Source organism: Genypterus blacodes, unplaced genomic scaffold (assembly GCF_046128005.1).
Source record: "Genypterus blacodes isolate CSIRO-AG114 ecotype Tasmania unplaced genomic scaffold, CSIRO-AGI_Gbla_v1 ptg000005l_1, whole genome shotgun sequence".
Lineage (NCBI taxonomy): Eukaryota > Metazoa > Chordata > Actinopteri > Ophidiiformes > Ophidiidae > Genypterus > Genypterus blacodes.
The window spans coordinates 346,801-367,668 of record NW_027466819.1 but is presented as its reverse complement, the minus strand read 5'-3'; the positions used below and the strand labels follow the sequence as shown (position 1 = coordinate 367,668).

Genomic DNA, 20,868 nt, shown 5'->3' with positions numbered 1-20,868 from the left:
CTTTATGGGCGAGCAAAGATGAGCGTCCCTCTCCCATAATTTCTAAATGAAAATTGCCCAAGACATTAAAAAAAAGTGAGTTAAAAGCCAAGTCTGCTTAACTTTCTATTTTTAGAATGCAGACAATCGTAACATCAAACCAGACAAGTACACATTTCTGAAAATGTAGTGTGCTTGCAGATCAACTTGGACTAGGTGGTTGCTTTGGTGTTGTCAACTTGGGGGGTTGCCATGGTGTTTGTGGGCAGTTGTTGTGGTGGTAGAGTGGGTGAATGGGTAGATAGAAGTTGCTACCGTGTTCAATGTGGTTGCTACAGTGTTCTGGACAGTTGCTAGTGTGGTTTCCATGGTGTTTGAGGCCGTTGCAATGCTGTTTTAGGTTGTTGCTTTAAAGCTCTGGGTGGTTGTCTTTATCTTTGCGCAAAGGTGTGTCTGTGTGCATGAACATGTACGTGCAAGGGTTGCTAGGGTGGTTGCTAAGTTGACATGATGTACAAATATGACAACATATACAAATGACATCACATAGGGGAATATCAGTTGAACACAACATGGAAATTGGGGCGAACACAAACAGTATTTAGTCTTGGCTCAAATAAGCTCCCCTGCTGCCTTCTATTCCAGAATGTTCTGTGCTGAAACCTTTCTCTGTAGCCTTGTTTTATCTCTGAACAAACACTTACTCCCCTCTAGTGGCCTGAAAATGCCTCAATAAAAAAAAAGTCAAGCAAATGAGGCCACATAACATTCTGTACATTTGGCCTGTTTTTATTGAGAATATCGATTCATAAGTATGGTTAAAAGAATACATACAAACAGCAAGGTACAATTTTAGACAGAACATTTACAATAATGATGGTTTCAAACTAAAAAACCTGGCAGCGTCTCCATCCTGTACAATAAAGTTACACCGGGGCTGCAGTCCAACGCTAACGTGGTGCAAAAAGAAGATGAGACATTCAATGGTGGTTAACTGGCTTCTGTGCTTCCAGAATAGCTGCTACTTTGATATTTCCGGCCCTCTTTGATCCGTCAGATTAACACTGTTATTAATAATAAGCGGGGGAAACAGGATAACAATACCAACGTAATTGATCTGCGCTTCAATGGGGAAAACATCAGAAAGCGTGACAGCTGACTGACGACGCCTTGGTTTAGCGAGACTGAACGTTTGTTTCCTTGCTTTGTCGATTCAACATTGTGTATTTGGAAATGAGCTCTTTCCCCCAAAGACCTTCAACATAATAGCTGTAGAAAATTCACAGAAATAAGACTTTTTTAAAAAGGTGCTTTGATTCAGCATCGTGTCCTAATGTGACTAAAGAGACAACGGGTGGGAAGGAGACTTTGCGTTTTGCTCTTGAATGCTTTTAAATAAAACGCCACTAAAGTAGATGCATCTCAGGAAGACGATGGGGAAAGCGGCTGTACACACACATCCTGAGTGTACTGTCCGAGGGATTACGCAAACTTCTGTCAGTTCAGCTTCAGGTAGAATTAGCGTTAGTGTTAGCTTACCATTTGACCCTACAGTACGATTAGCATGTATCAAACACAGGAGAGAGAGACGTCTTCTTCACTTCTCATGAGAGCAAACTTAAATATACAACTAGGCAACGCGGAATATCACATACTCCGCTTTTCTCTCAATACATACATCCGGGTACTGCCTCCGTTTAAAATAGCATAACAATAATCAAAGTATAAATTAAAATGCACTACAAAAACAGAATTCATTTCCCCCCCCAAAACACTGACGAGAGAGAGAGAGAGAGAGAGAGAGATGCTGCTTTAAAGACACCGGGGTGAAGGATCCAGAGTTCACCCCTTAGGAGCCGAGTCTGAGGTCCGAGCCCGTTAGTGCAGCTCCTAATGTGGACCGCCTGCTTGGAAAAGGAGAACTCTGCAGTGTGTGGCACCAAACAACCGCCACCAGCTTCCTGCTCTGATCTCATTGGTTGCAGACATTTCTTCCTCACTTTGTTCACTTTGGCTTTAACACAATTGACCCCCCCCCCCCTTCAGACTGCAGAGTTCCCCTTTAAGGCCGAGTGCGACATCCAGGAGCTGAGCCAACACACAGCCCAGCCGTGAGGTCATCCTGTGGCGTCACTTCTTGTTCGGTACAGTATATTATATATATATATACACAAGAGTCAGGTGCATGCTTATATTCTTCATCATCCTTCTTTTCCCTCCAAAAAAAAGTGGCTTCAGTTTTCAGTACTTCTATAAAGAATGTAGTAGCCTAACATTTTCAGCATAGCCAAAGCAGCGTCCACCGCTCCGATTCAAACAATAAAAGACGGTAAATGTGAACCAGCGGGTGTGAAGGCTGTGTGTTACGGATTTATCTGCTTGTTAGTGTGTGTGAGCGAAGAGAAATGATCGCTGAGGATGATTTTCATTCCACAATTGACTGCTGCCCGTCTGTCTGTGCCTGTAGTGTGATTGAGTGCGGGGTGTGTGTGGGTGTGTGTGTGTGTGTGTGTGTGTGTGTGGTTCCAGTGTGCATGTAAAGTTGATGTGCGTCTCTATCCCACGTGATCAAATAGCAGTTGCATATACGGTGTGTGGTGTGTTTGCATTGTTTCTGGCTGGTTACACTCGCCATGTGAGGGATTTAGGAATAGTCCTTTACAAAGTGGGATGCAACACACATCGGGTCTCATATATAAAGATGCACAAGGGTCCGATTGCAATCAGTTCCTCCACAATTCACTTCTGTAAAAACATGAGGAGCAAGAATGTTTTTGTCAAATGAAGCAATCTAAAGAAATACAGTGCTAAAAGAACGGATGAGACGTTTCCAGTTTTTTGCGTGATCTCGTAAAATCCAGCCTGAATGATCGATAACTAGAACGGCAAAATGTGATAAACTTACAGACTGGAACCTTTGGGGGCCACAAGACAGAGAAACACAAAGTGCACCAGATGTCTAAGTCACTTCACTGCACTCATGTGTGACAAAAAGCTGAATTTTTCTGTTTGTTTTCCTAAATCCTGCCCACCAATTAAATATAACAAAGAAAATCAAAGAACTATCAACAATCACTATTTGATCAGGTCTGGTGGATGTGTTGGTGTGTGTGTCAGTGTGTGTTTGTGAACGGGGGGAGGGGAGAGACTATGAAGAGCTGAGGGGACCCTATAGCAAGGCTTTCTCTGAGTAGGGGGGCTGTGGAGTGTCTGAGTGATGTGCTATGCTTTGGCCTATGGGGGCGCTGTAGTTTGCCGTTTGTGTCATGCCTGGGGGATTGTTGCCTGGGACCGGGCCGGACGGGTTCTGGTAGGACTGAGGGTCTGCTGGGGCCATGCTGCCTGGAGCTGCACTGTAGACTGGGGGCTGGCCAAGGTACATGTGGACATCACTATGGAAACACAATGTTGAATGAAATGTTAATTATAAAACACTACAGGAAGTGGAATTTCACCAAATACAAACAGAGCCATCATTTCCTCCTATGGTGTTGGTATTTCAGATGTGTATGTGTGTGTGTGTGTGTGTGTGTGTGTGTGTTTGTGTGTATGTGTGTGTGTGTGTGTGTGTGTGTGTGTGTGGACCCGGTGGTGTGTGCGATACTGACCCCGGAGCTGGCTGGCCGGGCATAGGGGTGCCCGCTTGAATCTGCTCCATCGGAACTGTGTAACCCTGCACCCCAGGGCCGCTCATAGCATACGATGGTGGCTGACCAGGGTATACCTGTGCGCACACACACATTACGGACACATATATGGAGTGTTGAGTGTAAATCCAACTGCACAATTTTACATTTTCGGTAACGGACTGTTGACCCAAATCGTGTGCTTTCATTCAGCATGTGATCAATATATCAGGATAAATCTGGTGCTATTTCCTGAGGCACTGGATGAAAGTTAACCCAGGACAAGGATATCTGATTAGCGACCTAAGATGACCTCATTATGAGAGGTGGATTCTGTAATGAGACTGGCGGTGTCCTGGGGAATTAATTAATTAGATTCGATTTATAATTTTTCACATCATCAGGGCAGAACCTAATCGTTTACTTTGCTCAACGCTTCATTTAACGGAGCACGGCCAGCACTGTAGACTTTTACCTGCTGTGCTGCGTTGGCGGGCTGCTGCATGTAGTACTGTTGGCTCTGCAGCTTGGCGTACATGGCGTAGACCGGATCCTCGTTCATCAGCTTGGCATACAGAGACAAGGCTTCCATCACCTGCACATTCAACTCGGACAGCTCTGAGTGCTTCCTGACAATGCAAACACACGCAACGTTGAGATTTCATCCTTTTGATTAGTTCAGATTTGACAGTGAATTGCTCATCATAGCTTGTCGTGTTATTGGTAAAACGCACCTGTCTATATCCTCCAGCTTCTGGTCGATCAGAGGTCCCATTTGGTTACAGGCTCCTGATAAATAAACAGAAAATAATAGTTTTAAATGTATTTTAAGGCATCACTCATCAGTTCTCTCTCATTCCTATATTTTCCGTCAATCCCACACGTACCTTCCAGCTGTAGTAACTCCACGCTGTCTTCCTGGTTGTCTTGGGGATCTGCACTCTGGATCATTTGAAGCAGTTGGTCCATTTTGTCCTGAAAAGTTTCCATAAAGTTTCTGTAGATGATACTGTCCAGATATGTGTGAGGACTTTCTTCCATCCCGACTACTAAGACTCATTTAGGAAACAAAAACTTCACACTAGCACCTATAAAATATTTGTAAAACACAATGAAACCTGGTCTGATCCTTGTAGCTCGACAAACTGAGCCTATTCTGTCATTTATATAGTGAAAGATCAGAGTATATTGTGATTTTGTGCGTTACTTGTAACAGGAGTTGGCTCTTGAAATGCCGGATCCCATTCTAGAACAAATCTCTTTACATATTGATGCAACACTGCTCTGTCAATTAAGCTGCTGAAGTTCAGTGAGTAAGTGCACTCAGTAGCAAACCTACCTCATCTATATACACGGGCTCCTGCTCGGGCTCTATGGTCTCCACCTGGATGTCCTCACTGAACTGCACAGACTTCTTTTCTGTCTTCACTGTGGATTAACAGCATGTGATGTAACATTAAAAAACAGTCAGCAAAATGTCTCTAAGTGGAAGTGTGTGTTTCTAGTCAGGCTTCCAGTAAGCACATGCACAGGTTCTCATTCATCGATTGCTCTTTGCATCAAAAGTTGTGTTTCAGTGATGAAGTATTTCCCAATGTGGGATCAATAAAGCAAAATCACTAATGGACTAAAAGGGCTGTCAAAACCTGGAGAAGACACATGTGATATTAAGTTTGTGTGTGTGTGTGTGTGTGTGTGTGTGTGTACTACTCACTCATCTCAGGCTCTGCTGTGAGATCAGCAGTGACAAAGTTGGAGGGGAACAAGCCGACTCCCTGGTACGTTTCCCCTTTCCACCAGTTGGGGTCACTGCAACGGAGAAGAAAGACATTCAGAATTTAACAGAAATGACAATCTCTTCTCTTCAACTCTTTAAACAACAAGGGTAAAGGTTAAGGACTTGTTATTCCTACACACCCCTTACAGAGTGGCAGCTTACCTGTCGTCCATGATAGTGATGATTTCTCCCGACTTGAAGGTGAGCTCGTTGTCCTCGGCGGCCTCAAAGTCGTAGATCGCCCGGACTTTCCTGCCGTCGGCCTTGTGCGAGGACAGGAGGCTGGAGGCGTTGGGGTAAAGGCTGGACAGCGAGGTCTGGGGCTGCTGACGTGTCTCCTTCAGAGACAGCTCGATCGCTGTGCACAAAAAGGGAAAATAGGCATTGTGTGTGTCATTAGGTGACATCTGTGGTTCTTTAATCTAGTGTAAACTGCAAAGGCTGTGCTGACACTTTGATGGATTAAAGAGTGTTATTGTGCATTAATAAGAACAACACCGCTTTAGATAAATCACTCTAATGGTGGCTAAAGACTTAAGAACGTATTAGCATTATAATCATGTAAATATGGTCACACTATAATCACCTATTGTGAGACAGATGTTTCTTTACCTTTGGCCAAGTCTTCCTCTTCTTTTTTGTTTGTGGAGGTGGAGGGATCTTTGGCCACTAACGCAGGGCTGGCCTTCGCTTGCTCTGCGGCCTGTAACAATGATAATGACATGTGTGAGCATTCATGGAAGAATAAAGCTGAGTAATCAAATAAAAGACCCTGAACACTGAAATATTACACCAGTTAATTTGTATTATTATTATTATTATAGAGACCCTAGTTCTTCATGTTTACCCACCTGTGAACCAACAGCAGGGAAAGTGACGCCCTGCTCACGTAGATTCTTGATCATGGCAGAGATCAGGCTGAGTTGGGGATCATTGCGGAAGTCCTCTGCCCACTCCACCATCAGGGCCTTCAGCTTCTCACACACCTTCGGGTGCCCCTGGGGATAAAGACACAAAGCACATCATAAGAACAAGAAAGACTGGCAATGGACTGGCAGCTAATTAAAAGAATCTGAAACTATTAAAGGAAGTGGAGAACACTCAGGCATAAAGGAATACGAAGAAGGAAGCAAACCACACACCTTGTTTAAGACGTTGCTGACTTCACTTGCAAACTCCCTGGAGCAAACCTCTAGGTGGAATATCTTCCCACAGTTTGAAACACAAGCACCAAGTAGCTGTGAGAACAATGAGTACAAACAATTATTCTGACTCACCAGCTTGTCACAAGGACCAAGCAGGCAACTTTAAACACAACACACACACACAGGCAAAATAACAGGTAGGCTATAGCTTTGTACGAGTTCAGTTCTTCCATTTGCTCAGCTCAGTGTGAGGTTAAATGAGGTTAGATGACACGATGCTTCCATGTAATCCACTGAACGCAGTGTAGACGTTGTGCTTACAGTCAGTGCCTGCATGGCCACATGGGGATCCTTGTGGTTCACTCTTCTCATTATTGCGCGGAGACATTCTTTAGGCCTGAAACAGAATGATGTGACAAAGGTATACGGTGATTATAACTCAAAACAATCCCAATACGGTTATTTCACAGTCTGCTTTCTTTTGCTCCATCTTAAAACATGGTGAAACTGTGTTGCACAACTGAGCAACCTTCAAAGAAACATTACACAATGCTGTTTTACGTTGCAACGTCTGTCAGAAGACGGACACTAACCCCGTTCGAGACTGTCCTATCTTATCACAGATGTCCAGAATGAGGCCCCAGTCCTCGGCTGTGTTCATCTCACTGGTCGCTTTCTCTGCAGAGAAGAGGCACAACAATGAATCAAAGAACTTCTGAATCACTAAAGAACTGTTTTCTTCTTTAGACAGAAATAAAAATGAGTTATCTGGATCTGGGTTGAATCGGAGCTGAGAAATCGGCTGGTTGGATCCAAACATCTGAGGATTTTTTAAATTTCTAGTCCCCTTCTTGACACAATGTAGGATCTTATCCATTTTGTATTCTGCAGTTCTTTCAGGTCCATCTGTTTCCCAGGATTTATGTGAAACTGTGCAGAGGAAGATTTCTTGTCGGCACACAAAGAATGCTTTGCCTTAAATAATCAGATTTTGGCATAAGTATATTCCCCTGCTTGCTTCCAACACACCTGTGCACACAAAAGCCACAGGCACACCCACAAGCATCATTGAGAGATATCCTTGGATACCATGAACTGGATGACTGAGGACCTTTAGAGATACAAACCGTGGGAGGAAGGACACAAAGCGCTTTCAAACAATGACTCAGCTGTAAATCACTGTCTTACAAATCTCATAATGTTTGGTTTGTGGTGAGCCTGACAGAGGTTGGGTCAACTTGCAGGGTTTGTTTAATGCTTTGGCTTACAGTGTGTTAAGAAAACCTCCCAACAACCAGCTGCAATGCAGTTCTTCTTTGTTCAGCATCTTTACCTGCATATGGCATCTTAGTCTGCATCTCTTCATCGCAACACAGTCATTTTAAGATTAAGATGACGAGTAAGTGGTTACTGCGAGGCTGTGTGTGTTAAACCAACCACTGTGCCTGCTAATGAACTAGGTAAATACTTATCAAAACACTAAGCACACAAAGCAAATGCATTCTGGTTTAATGTTTAACCCACATCCTCCTCAGGGAATCATGAGGTTGATCAGAGTGCTTAACGGACACATAACGTCATAGTTAACATGGTATTGATAATTATTGACTGAGTAAATAACATTGGTCTTATTTTCGTTTAAAATCATCGTGGGTTTGTGGTTTATGTTTGCCCATAACATGACCTGTTACGTTGGTGCAGTAGGGGATTGTAGAAAGCTTTTAGATGCATCAGCTAGCTGTTAGCGGCTAATTTAACTACATAGAAAATGTCCCATGCTAGTTCGCTATCCATCCCTGTTGTGGCTCAGGATACACAAGCATAACACACATTTACAAAGCTGACATAGGCAGCAAACACTTATCGCAATTGTGTCAGTTTACCCAGACAGACTAGCACGAGAGTCGTTTAGCACAGCGTAGCTACATGGAACTGAAAAACACAAACAAAGCTAAATTAGCTAAGCGGCTACAAGCTAAGTAGCTCCTAGCCATACTACTCACCAACATCTTGGTCAAATGGGTTGGTCGCGAAGAGAGGCATTGCCGGTGTCTTGACAACAACAACAAATTTCGCCTTCTCCTAGTTTTTATTTCCCTTTATGTTTTATTTCATACACAAAAAACGCATAGTAGCGCCACCTTCATGAACGCCTAAAGCTGCTGAGTGCCAGCTTCTATTCTACACAGTCACTCCTTCACCAGACAGAAACAAGCGGGGCATTGTGGGTAAATGGAGCGGAGAGCCCGAACAACACCAACTGCTTTCATTAACTATTATCTACAAATAAGAAATGGTTTAACTCTCTCTCTGTCATACACACACACATACACTCGTAATTCTGTTGATGTGTTTCCCTGCACGAACACGAAAATAAAAATGAACCGTAAACTAGCATCAAACTGCCCTTGCCGTAAAAAACAACATGTCATCATCAGATGATGTCTATCACGTGACATGATGTCATCTCGCTCAGTTACTCTTTGAAGATTCATCACTTTCAACTTTTTATCATGTTCATTTTACACTTTTTTATCTATATCTATCTATCTATCTATCTATCTATCTATCTATCTATCTATCTATCTATCTATCTATCTATCTATCTATCCATGTTATTGTGTATTTGCAGGGTAAGGATAATAGTTTTAGTTTAGTTTAGTTTGATCTCCATTACAGTTTACTATCTCTTTTCCAATCCAGCATCTTTTGGACTGTCCTCTGCTCATCTTGTGAGGCTTTTCAAAGCACAATCATTGACTCCAAACACTATTTCTGTCCCAGTTTATTGTCACACTGGGTTAATTCATAGCAACCTGGTAATTTACTGGCAACATAATTGCATGGTGTGGTAAAAATCTGTCATACATCAAGAAACAATCAAATAAACTATAAACATAAATGTGTAACATATTTCACATATTGTATTTGGCATAACGAACAAGTCATCTAATGATGGCTACATTAAAAGATATGTACACAGTTAATGTGTGCCTTATATAAACTTAATACTGGCTGTCCAAAGTCTAGAAATACTTTCTCCATCAAGCACTGTTCACAATGAGCATCAATTTAAAACCAAAACTAAAGATCAACCAAAACATTATATTTCAATTTGAACAGAAATGAAAATTACACTAGCCTGATTCATCTGTATTATTTGAGTTGAAGCTTAGTTCTGCGTATAGCTCTGAATGTATGAAGTACATTTGAGTTTAAAAAGGTTTCCACTGTTTTAACATCGTCCACTAATAAAGTGTGGAAACAAAAATAGCGAAGGCAAGTAGTAAAACATGTTAAATTCAATTCCAAGCGACACGGTTTCTTTTATAAAATATTATTTACACATACACCTGTACAACAGTGGCTGCACAAAGTAATGATTTACATAGCCTGATTAAATGACTACATTCTTTCCTTCATTACAAATGTTGTATCAATACAACACTGGGCTGGGCTCAAGGATGCTCTGTCTCCACACCATACTGCCTTTTAAGTGCCTTTTAAGACGGACACAATGAACAGGCCAAGTCTCAGACTCGGCTGGCTTTATCAGAGTCCTCCAGTAGAGCGCCCCCTCATGGCCTTCATTATCCTTGCATTGTATCCTCTTCAACTTTTCCCGGTGACAGTTCACACTGTCAGAGATGGATGCTATAAAACTGGAACTTTGACTGTGAAGACAACAAAGACATGAGATGTTTACACCTTCACATTGGGTTTGTAAGCTGATATTAATAGACATATACTATCATTTCATTTCATTTGAACTTAACACAAACAATTGGAAAAAGTAGGAAGTAAGTACTCACATGCAGATGTCTGTTCACATATGTATCCAATCCGGTCAGTGCAGTAGAAATCATTCCAGTTGGCATCGTGGATCAGACCCGCACAGTCCTCCCCATCTTCGTGGCCGTGGGTCCAGTTATCAGGCTGGCCAGGTTTCCATTTCCTGAGACAGCAAACATAATGCAAAATGTATACTTACAACCAATCGATTTAAACTGAAGGAAGCAAGTCACGTGATTCTTTTTGCTGATAAACTGATTTATAGATCTACAGATTTGCTGTACAGCCATTTAAACCATTAACTCACTTGAAAACAGGCAACGTTCCATCAACCCACTTCCAGATATTTTCCTCCTCTTTGTCATTGAGGCCCAGCCAAAAATAACCCTTTCCTTCAGTCTGCTTTCTGATCCATTGCTAAGAATAGATGAGGCCCAAATAAGTAGACATGGGATTAATTCAGAAAGTTATTTAAAAAACGTTAAGCAAGTGAGATGAAAATCCATAAAGTTTTCTTTTACTGATTTGTTTTACCTGTTCCTCATTGTTGTTGATAATGAGCATATGAGATGACATGTTAACACAATATTCAAACGACTCATCGTAATTGAGTTTTGGGGGACCTGAAGAACCAGAAGAGAAGTAATAGCAGCTGCTGCCAAAGCCTTTCCACTGAGGAGGACAACCTGAAATGAAGAAGAAGAAAATGTTATTATGAAAGATGAAAGAAAAATACGCACCTTATAAACTAGACATCATGCAGAAATATGATCATACTCGATATTATATCATATAAAATACGAGCAATAGATCAAAACTTTTTTAACTCACCAGGTGATTGAGTGGTGGCCACAGGGGCCTGCATCTGTCGAGACACCGTGCCCTGTGGTTCCTGCCGTGGTTTAGGAGGTGGAGGAGGTTTGGGTAGTCGCTGGGGGGCTTCAGGCAGCTTTGTAGGCGGCAGAGTTGGAGCAGGCTGAGCAGGCTGAGTAGGCTGCGGAGGCTTAGGAAGCTGAGGAGATGGTGCAGGGAGTCCTGTTAGCCCCGGAGGACCAGGAGGACCGATTGGCCCGACAGGACCACGAGGCCCCTCCAACCCTGCAGCTCCTGCCGGGCCTCTGGGCCCCTGTGATCCTTGTGGTCCAGGCAGCCCCGGCTGTCCATCCCTGCCAGTGAGCCCTTGGGTCCCAGGTTCCCCCTTATCACCAGGTGTTCCAGGTCGACCTCCCAATCCTCTGGATCCTTTCAGCCCAGGAAGGCCCCGAGATCCAGGTGCACCTTTTGGACCTGCTGGCCCTGGTGGTCCAGCGGTGCCTTTTTCTCCTTTAGGTCCCACCAGTCCTAGCACGCCTTTGTCTCCTTTGTCACCCTTCTGTCCTGACTGGCCAACTGGACCCTGAGGCCCCTTATCACCTCTGGAGCCTCTTGGACCTGGGGGACCTGAACAATAGCGACAGCATATAAGAACTACCTTTGGAACACATCATGTGAAGTAATGGTGACATTAAGCTTTGTAGGTCTTTGTATTGAGTATTATACTGGACTTACATTTGAACAAGTTTCAGTGATTTCAGTGAATTTAATTATCATAATGCCAAGCCAGTAAATAAATGTATCATAAAAGTTACTTATAAGACATATAAGTTACTCCAGGAAGCAAACCAACTGTATTGTCTATTCTTACCCTGCAGGATGGTGAAGTTGGTGATGAGTTGTGTGTGCTTGCTGTCCACCAGTTTCATCTCCTCCATCACTACAGACATGTCGGCCACCTCTTTGTCCAGCCTAGCAACCAGCTCATACTGTTGGGCCTGCAGCTCTTTGCCATCAGCCTTGGCCTCTTCCACGCTATTGTTCAGCCCCAGTAACAGGTCTGTATGGCGTATCACTGTCTCAGCGCAGGACCTCAGGCCATTGAGGTCTGAGCTGATGGCACCAAGCAGCTGTGTGGCAAAACTCACATTTCCAGTCACACGGTCAATGTCGTTCTCTTGTCTGTCCAATCGTGCTTCCATGTCATCAAACTTAACTGACGTGACATTATCATGATCTCTCTGGTGGTCCATCACCTCACGCAGGCTCTGGTCATGTCCCTCAATTACAGTTGAGGTGTTCTGAATCTGGCTGGCTAGTGAGGTGAGCTGAGTCCCCAGTTCATCCAGGGCGTCTCCATTGGCCCGGGCCAGGGCTGAGTTGTTGGCTGCCAGCACCTGCAGGTTCTGGACTTTTTCCTTCAGCCATTCTGTGTCAGCCTGGGTCTGTCTAGCTGTCTGCTGCAGACCCTGGTAATCATTCTTTAGTTTCTGCACAGCCTGGCCCGTGTCTTCCACTGTCTGCTGGATCAAACTGAGCAGGTTTCTCTGCTGTGCCTGTGTGATGTTTAAAGCACTGACACTGACCTGGGTCTGGCTTTGCACCTTGGCCCGGCTCTGTATCTCAGACTGGAGCCTTGCTGTGTCTGTCTGGAGGTCGTCAATCATGCCACTGTAGGAGGCAACAGTCTGGTTGACCCCTCGCAAGGACGCAGCATTACCCTCCAGAATGCTCTGCAGTGAGACGTGTCCATTTTGCATGTCGTCTCCTGTAATCCGAAGATTATCAAGCAGGTCTCTGTTTCTGGTTGCTCTTAAGGCGATCTCATTCAGTTGGTCCTGTAAAGTCAGGAGGTCTGACTTGAAAGTCTTGATTTCAGTGGTGGTGTTACCTGTCTTCTCTCCTGCCTGGTTACCTGAAGATGTGACACATAAATGACACAGATGTATTTATAGAAAACTGAAATCCAAGCTATCCATTTTTGAAATCTCATCAGACTTTAATTGGACTCACCTAGCTTCTTTAAATCTGTTTCCACAGCAATGATCTTGCCTCCATAACTCTGCATGCCCTCTGTGACATTGTCCATTCTTTGGACCACTGACAAACAAGGGAACAGAAGAGTAATTAGCAACATTATCCAAGAACAAATAGAAACAATTAAAAGAAAACAAGGTGATTATTTTCCTGATTTTGGAATAAAGAAAGGTATTCATCACAGACACAGACATGTCCTGAGGAATGTGGTCACTGTGGGTCTATAGGGGTCCAGTTCTATCTTGCTGTAGCAAACAGACAGAGAACTTATTCAGTCTATTTTTGAACACCAGAGGGAGCTATTGCATTCTTTCCCCACAGGTGAATAACTTCAAACATAACTTGGCACTGTTGACTATGTAAACTCGGCAGCTGTTTATCTGTATCTCGTTCACCAGAATCTCCATTTTCATCACAATTCAACTGAGCACATTCATAAATTCAACTCATGGGAATAAGCTAAATCAAGCACGTAACGAATACCAGACTAGAACACTTTGTTATTGTGGTTTCACTTTTTCTCTCCTCACATCTGCAGCGAGAGGCCATCTCCTCTCCTGGATTTTGTGTTTTTTTGCCGGTATGTGGTTGTCTTATACTGGCCAAAAAACAACACTGGAAATCATCCTGGGACTTCTCTGTTATCCTTCCACACTTGACAAACACCAAACAATAACATGGTCTAGGGACGAATGAAAACACAAGGGTCCATTTCAAAGACCTGTTGGTCAACTGGGGAGCAGGAGGCAAGAGGTCACATTGGAAGACCCCCTCTCTCTTCCTCTCTCTATCGCTGGCTAAAACAATGTTTTTTTTTCCATTTCTCAAGAGAAAAATATTTGTCACATGACATCCTTGCCCTTGCAACCATCATTTATTGCCCCAGTATCTCTAAACTCTGCTGCCCTATGGAGCTTATAGGCACTTTTAGATCTTTGTTTTACGGGCAGAACTTCCACACTACAGCACACCTGACTTAACAGAGCATAAGCTTTTACAATGGAGTGGCCATAGTGCAAGCGCTGTGGTCGTGTCTCATGTTATACAATAGAGGTGACCAGCTTGAAGATGTCTATACACAGTGCATACAGTATATTATGGGTTTTTTCTCAGCCTCACTCAGAGCAGCTGGATGGAGAACAGAGCTGTTAAAAAGCTTGACTTTCTAAGACTGTTCTCTCCCTGCACAGCACCACCTGGCAGAAAGAGCTAAAAGAATGATGAACTAACTGGGTGAACAGTCGAGTCCAGGGTTCTGTTCATGCTCCACTTATGATGAATGTGGAATCGGGCAATTGTTTTGTAAGATATGAGCCATAATGACTTCAGAAGGCTATAATATATCAGGATTTATACACATTCTCGGAAGCTGACACATGATAGATAATACACAAATACTGTATGATATGTTGACAAGGCTGATAGTGATGATCAAACGCACACTGGCTCTAATGTGTCTTCATAGTTTTACTGCTCTGTATCTCTTTTCATCGCCCTGGAAAATAGCTCTATGAGTTGTAATAGAACAGTCATGCAATAAAGCTGTACAATGTCCACATGTGTTTACGTATGGAACCCCTTTATCCAACCTAAATCTTTCTGAACAAGTCACCAAAGCCAGATGAGATGTGATCTATGCAGCATGTATTATAAAGCCCTGAGACACACACACAGACAAGGAGACTTAACAATGTGGCTAATCTGGAGTGCAAAGATAAACATTTTAGTTTGAAAGGCAACCTATGCATACGTTTGCTGGAGAAGCAAAGCGTGAATGTCCTTGACAGCTGTGCAACAGAAAAACACAACACAGAACTCCGTCGCTGATGTTCTCTTGCAAAATCAAACTGTTTTCGACACTTGCGGCCATTTGTGAGTCAACCTGTGGTTCACGAGACAACAAATTGCTACCAAGCCATAAAATCTCCTCTGGGTTGTTAAGCCAGCGAAGTCTCTGCATGGTCATCTGGTACACATTACACCCAAACCATCAAAATCACATGGGCTCTACACTAACACAGAGCATGGAGTGCCTGCATGTACCTATAGTTAGATCCCACAGCTTCTATAAGGCGAGACTTGGGTTAATATCTTAACTTGTTGAGGACTTTTGTATAAAAAAAACAAGTTTTTGAAGTGAAAAATATACCATTGGACATGATCCACCAGGTTATGAGCATGTGGAGCAAATGTGACTCAAATATTTTGCTCAAGTTTATTTTAACAAGCTGTGCTTTTGGGTTGAGGCCATAGATTTGTTTAAAGATGAATAAAATGGAACTTCTCCGTTGCTTCCTGTTTCTATTTATTATTACTGACCTCATTCTAACAGCTTGTGCTAAGTCTGATTAGAAACACAGAATGCAAGCAAAAAAAAGGGCAGTGTTGCATAAGAAATATGCTTCCTGAGATTAATCGCTTTCCTTCCATAAGCTCCTTTACAAACTGAATGGAGAACAAACAAGAGGTTTTGTTTGGGGAGACGCTGTCGAAGGGATAAATCGAAGGGAGAGTTGATCTATTCTGAATTGTTGCCAGCATATGGGAGCCAGGAAGACAAATCCATTCCAAGAGCTGACTTTACATATTTACATTGCGCTGTTCCGATGATTTTGATCATCAGGCTGTATTATTTACTCTAGGTTAAGTTGTTCCAAAAGCCAAATTCAAAGAAGCACTTACAGTTCTGAAACAGAACTCATCATGGAGCGGCAGCAGTTAAGGGGCCATGCTGTCAAACCCATTCATTGTCTTTGTGTCGCTACGCTCAAAGTTCAACACCATTTGAACTTTGGGTGCAGCGCTCTGTGACGACACCTGGGTGCATCCAATCAGACGGGGCAAACAGCCAGCTTGCAGGCTTTGCTGGGGGACGACTCAAAGATGGGGGAACACTTAAGTTTCTCAGCATGAAGGTGGTTATAATGTGGCTTTGAGAGGAAACCAGGACATCAGGAGGAGTCTACACTGAATAATCACGTCCTAATGGCATGTTTCTGACCCCTATATTCAAACTCACAGACATGTAAACTCTTCTTAAATCATGCAAGATAACCAGTATGACTTTACTTCCTAAAACTTGACTGCCTGATAAATCTTACCTTTGTATCCGAGCACTGCCACTGCTATGGTGAGCAGGGCGCAGAGGACGTAGAGCAGGCCGATCGCGGCCCTCAGTGCCCAGTCGTTTTTACATTTGGTGCATTCCGTGCCCTCCTGAATTCCTGCAACACACAATATCAGATTTTGTGTAAATGGAATAGAGTGTTTATAAAAAAACAAGCCAATGTTTTCATCCAAGGTGGCATTTTTTTCCACTTCATCACACAGTTTAGTACTGCATGTCTGAGAAGGGACATGCTGTGCCTTTCTCCAGCCAAGTATCAATTGGAACCATTTGCCTGCATGAATAGGCAGAAGTACTCGCTGTGAAAGTGAATAAAAACACTGCACATGTGTGAGCCATACGGGAAAAAGGAACCATAACAAGTGAGTGGCACCGTTCCCTCACGGTGCCATTCCCCATTGCCATCCAACCTCAAATCTAAGAGCAGGCAAACATTCCGCCTTTGGTGTCACAGATGTGCTAAAGTTCTGAAAAGCCAGTAAACACACGTGATGAGAGCTAAACACTGTATTTTAGCCAAGCGCTTTGCATGACTTCATGACCCGAGCAGAGCAAGAGGGCGCTTTGTGTAACTGGGCTGGTCTCTAAATCAGATTTGAGTGGGGAGAGAGGATTTACGATAATCCGTAGACAGGAAGGTGACAAAATAAATGGTTTTAGCCAAAAGAAACAACAGGAATTTAGAAGGTACAGCATATTAAAGGAGGCCCATAGTTCGGAATCGGATTAGACACAAACAAGTTGCAAGGTGAAGCTTATTGGTTCTTAGCCAAGCGCTTATTTGCACAGTAAATTAATGCTTCTTGGCTGTGGGTCTGAATTGGACGGCTTCCATTTTTCAACATTTTAACAATTTATTATAATCTTTAGGTTATGTAAAGGTTTTTATGGCTCACGGTGCCTTGACCACTTAATCTTTGTTCTCTCAGCTTTGACATCAACATGCTGCACAGTCTTGTCTGCAGGTTTATTGTTTCCATGGGTCGAGGCTCCACAGCTGGATTTACGTCTTCATTTTACTTCCTCCTCCTTGCAGGATCAGAGGTCTGGATCGGTCTCTTTAACTTCACGTCAGCAATGATGGGAATCTGATAGAGGCTCTTTCCCTCTTGGTCAGGAGTGGGTAAGACCACCAGAAGGGCGTTCGGGGGTTTGGCCTCCTGGCCTTGGACCCACACATCTGTGAAAACATCATGGCTGACCGCCTCAAAGGGGCCCGGCCGTGACCCCAGACATGGATATGCTGGCCGGTGTTGTCCTTATGTGTACTGAGAGCCTTGTGTTTGCGAGCCTGTGTGGAGAGCTCCATCAGAGACCCCCTGCTGGGCCTGACCGCATGCTGCTTCCAGGACAACATCACACCGTGTAAACAAGCAGCAGACAGTCTGGAGGTTCTGGGTCAAGAGCAGGCAGAGGTGGTGCATCTGTGCCAATCACAGTAGAGGGACGTATTCGCTGAGTTGGCAGAGTCACACGTGTGGAGAACGGGTGAGGAAAATATGAGTCTCAATGTATCACAGCTACTTTCTCACCGCCACAACAATATCCAACAGCAAATGTGTTAAACAGCTGCACAACTCACATCTCTAACATATAAGGAGAGATCATTTCATGGATACAGTATCACATAAACTTCTACTTGTTTGTATTTCAGATTGAGTGCTAGAATGCATCTGATTACATCCATATTGGTGTGTGTTGTTTCTGCCTGAGGCCATATGTTGGCATCATCCAAACTACATGGCTGAATGTATTTCAGCAGTGTATTATTAGATCCAGTAGCTGTCCCCAGAATGAATGAAAGAGGGTGCTGGACCCTGGAAACCTGCAAACCTGAATCTAACCAGTCCACCAAAACAATCACACTACCAACATTCACACACAAGCTTCAATCTGGAGACAGAAGCCTTAACCGCAGTTTGGACCAACCTGAGCCAATGCACTAATGAACTGGCTGTAAAGAGAGTCACCTGTCCAGACCACACCACCCAGTGTTAATGAGTGGGCACATTAAGATCTTAGAATAATAAGTCCCAGGCTGCAGGGACCAGGCTGGCAGCCAGTTGGCGGCCAGTGTGTTGTACTGAACCCGCCTGCAGTCCTTCAGATTTTCCAGACTTAAAATCCACTTCTAACTATCCCACATCATGTCAAACTCAACAACTGCTCACTGGGAGACTAATTGTTGCTTTGCGTTGTCTTATGTAGAGTAGCGTTATTAAGTGTTCTTTTTCTCTGTAAGATTAAGTTCCCAAACAAAGTTCTACAAAGAGCTACAAACTCAAGGCACTTCCCAGCAACGACATCAGCGCTGAACTCACAGGAATATTGCTCCTTCTGGGCAGAGTCACTGGTGAATTCTTCCAGCTTTGCCACATTTTCCAACTGTCTCTAATCGTTGGTATGATCTGCGCTCCCCACTGAGGACATTTGCTTCACTGATTCTGCCAATGACGTGGCACCCCGTAAGGATGAAGAACAAACACTTCCAAAATAGTTACATACATATATATATATTCTCCCACGTAGACTCCGGCAGGAAAATAAACTTACTGAGCTTCTATAGCAACAGGAGATGTGAGTGAAGTACTATAGTTTCTTTGAGGGGTTGTTTTTATCAGAACTTGCACACTTTTCTGAGATTATTGCTTGGAATTCAATAGTTTTATCAGGACTGAGCTCTCAGACAGTAACAAACGAAGAGAATAAAACCAAAATGTCCACCTCTAAATCCCTAAATGCATTCCTGTATCTGGAAGAGCAGCACATTTTACCAGGTCTGCATTACATCCTCCGTAATGTACGATCCCTCATTAGTCAGTGAGCGTGTCGTGTTTCGTATCCACACGGCCGTCCTGACCTCTCGCTGTCAATGCATAAAATAGCTCAGTACAAACATGCTGACACGTACATGTAATGAGCTGACTGAAAACAGACTGCGAGTCTAACTGGCACGGCAGAGTGGAGCTCGGGAGCTGGAGAGCGGCCAGGACGTCCTAATCAACAGGCTGGAATGTGGCCAGACTTTACCCGAGAGGTAAATAAATGCCAGAAAAGCCTAGAAAGAGCGGATGTATGAGAAGGACATTTTCTTTCTACACAAGGCTGTCAAGTGAAGAAGTGCGTGTCCAGTTTTGACATGTTTTTCTTTGTATTCATGATCTACTGGACTGTGTAAAGTCGTTTATAGACGGCTCTAATCGACCAAAAACCTTGAAAAACACACGCATCAAGTTTGGTAGTTTTGTGTCGGCCGTTACAGAGGAACAGAAGAAGAAGGCAATCGCTTGTTTGCTTTCATGTGCTTACAGCAAACATGTGCAGAGTGCGTTCAGCAGACAGAATGACAAATTACAGCAGAAGAAGAGGAATGGATGCAGAGGCGTTTGGTGTCTGTAACAGCTGTACACATACATACACATACACATACACATACACATACACATACACACACACACACACACACACACACACACACACACACATACACACACACACACACAAACCCTAACACTTATTCCCTTATTCCATGTACCTGCCATAGGCCTGTGTGCCCCCGTCTCACTGCTCGCTGCTGGCAGTGGAAATTTCCATGGCAACACAAAGACAGCCTGTACAGAGTAGAGCCTTTTTGTGGAGTGTTAATACTACGTTCTATCCAGGACTGCGTGGCCGCCACAGGAATTCTTTAACTTCACAGCCTTCCATTCCATGTGACGGGAAAGCTGCACGTGGTCGACAAGCCAATAATCAGGAGACACACACGCTGGCCGTGTCTAGCTACTCTATTTATAAGGACATTGATGGATGCTAATAGTGCCAAACACTGCATTTTTTTCCAGACTGAATTGGTTTTCTGGAATAAAAATACATGCCACTACACTGTGCAATTTTCACTTCAAACAAGCTAATTTGTTATTCAGCATTATACAAAATCCCTTCCTCTGACAGGGTAAGTGTTTGTGCTTAACACAAACGTTTCATTTAGGTGAATAAAGTCCCTTAAATGATGCTCTAACATTTTTATGTAGCCCCATTAGACAGATCAGAGGTTTACTTTTGCTCACTTATCGTTCCGTGTGTAACTTGTCATTCTTCACATAGTCTGTGTGTTGTCTTTGAGCAGACGGGGTGCCCTGGGGTCAAAGTGGACCCCTCTAACCCTTATAACTACCCCGGCATTAACAGTCGCCAACTGGAATGTTAACAAGTAAACACTCTCCAACAGGGGAAGCTACCACCGAGACAAATTACTAAGACATTAGGGTCCATGATTTGCTGAGCTGGCCCTGCATGCCTGCGTCCTGCCTCTTTCACCAACAGGTTTATGACACTTTAAATTGGGCCGGGTCTTCTACCACATCTGGACCTTGTTACAGTTGAGCCAGGGGAAAGGACACACGCAAACATTTGATACAGCATCCCTTCATGCCAGGCATCTTAAGATGAAGAGGCTGAGCTCTTAGATGGCCTTTAAGCGAGCCATTCTGCAGCAGTGGATGTTTTTATAAGAAGTCGTCTCGGTGGGGCTGACTTCCTTTTCATGATATGGAAATAGATCGGTGGCTTAAA

The 20,868-nt window shown here is 43.6% G+C and overlaps 1 protein-coding gene across 2 annotated transcripts in view; it reads right to left on the bottom strand.

The window, feature by feature from the left end:
- Positions 1-723: 723 nt before the first annotated feature.
- Positions 724-20,868, bottom strand: part of colec12 (collectin sub-family member 12) — a 29,910-nt gene continuing 9,765 nt past the window's right edge. Inside the window, exons 3-23 of one of the 2 annotated variants that reach the window (XM_076147980.1) lie at positions 16,271-16,393; positions 13,146-13,232; positions 12,004-13,047; positions 11,151-11,759; positions 10,854-11,005; positions 10,627-10,736; positions 10,404-10,482; positions 8,531-8,603; positions 7,121-7,205; positions 6,849-6,924; positions 6,525-6,620; positions 6,234-6,380; positions 5,995-6,085; positions 5,545-5,740; positions 5,320-5,414; positions 4,945-5,033; positions 4,493-4,580; positions 4,340-4,394; positions 4,081-4,234; positions 3,588-3,703; positions 724-3,371 (exon numbers count right to left, since the gene is read on the bottom strand). In XM_076147980.1, the coding sequence (XP_076004095.1) occupies positions 3,149-3,371; positions 3,588-3,703; positions 4,081-4,234; positions 4,340-4,394; positions 4,493-4,580; positions 4,945-5,033; positions 5,320-5,414; positions 5,545-5,740; positions 5,995-6,085; positions 6,234-6,380; positions 6,525-6,620; positions 6,849-6,924; positions 7,121-7,205; positions 8,531-8,603; positions 10,404-10,482; positions 10,627-10,736; positions 10,854-11,005; positions 11,151-11,759; positions 12,004-13,047; positions 13,146-13,232; positions 16,271-16,393 (3,788 nt within the window). In that variant the 3' untranslated portion in view covers positions 724-3,148. Of the gene's footprint in view, positions 3,372-3,587; positions 3,704-4,080; positions 4,235-4,339; positions 4,395-4,492; positions 4,581-4,944; positions 5,034-5,319; positions 5,415-5,544; positions 5,741-5,994; positions 6,086-6,233; positions 6,381-6,524; positions 6,621-6,848; positions 6,925-7,120; positions 7,206-8,530; positions 8,604-9,297; positions 10,202-10,339; positions 10,483-10,626; positions 10,737-10,853; positions 11,006-11,150; positions 11,760-12,003; positions 13,048-13,145; positions 13,233-16,270; positions 16,394-20,868 lie in introns of those variants that run through there. The other variant, XM_076147974.1, reaches the window with a different exon arrangement.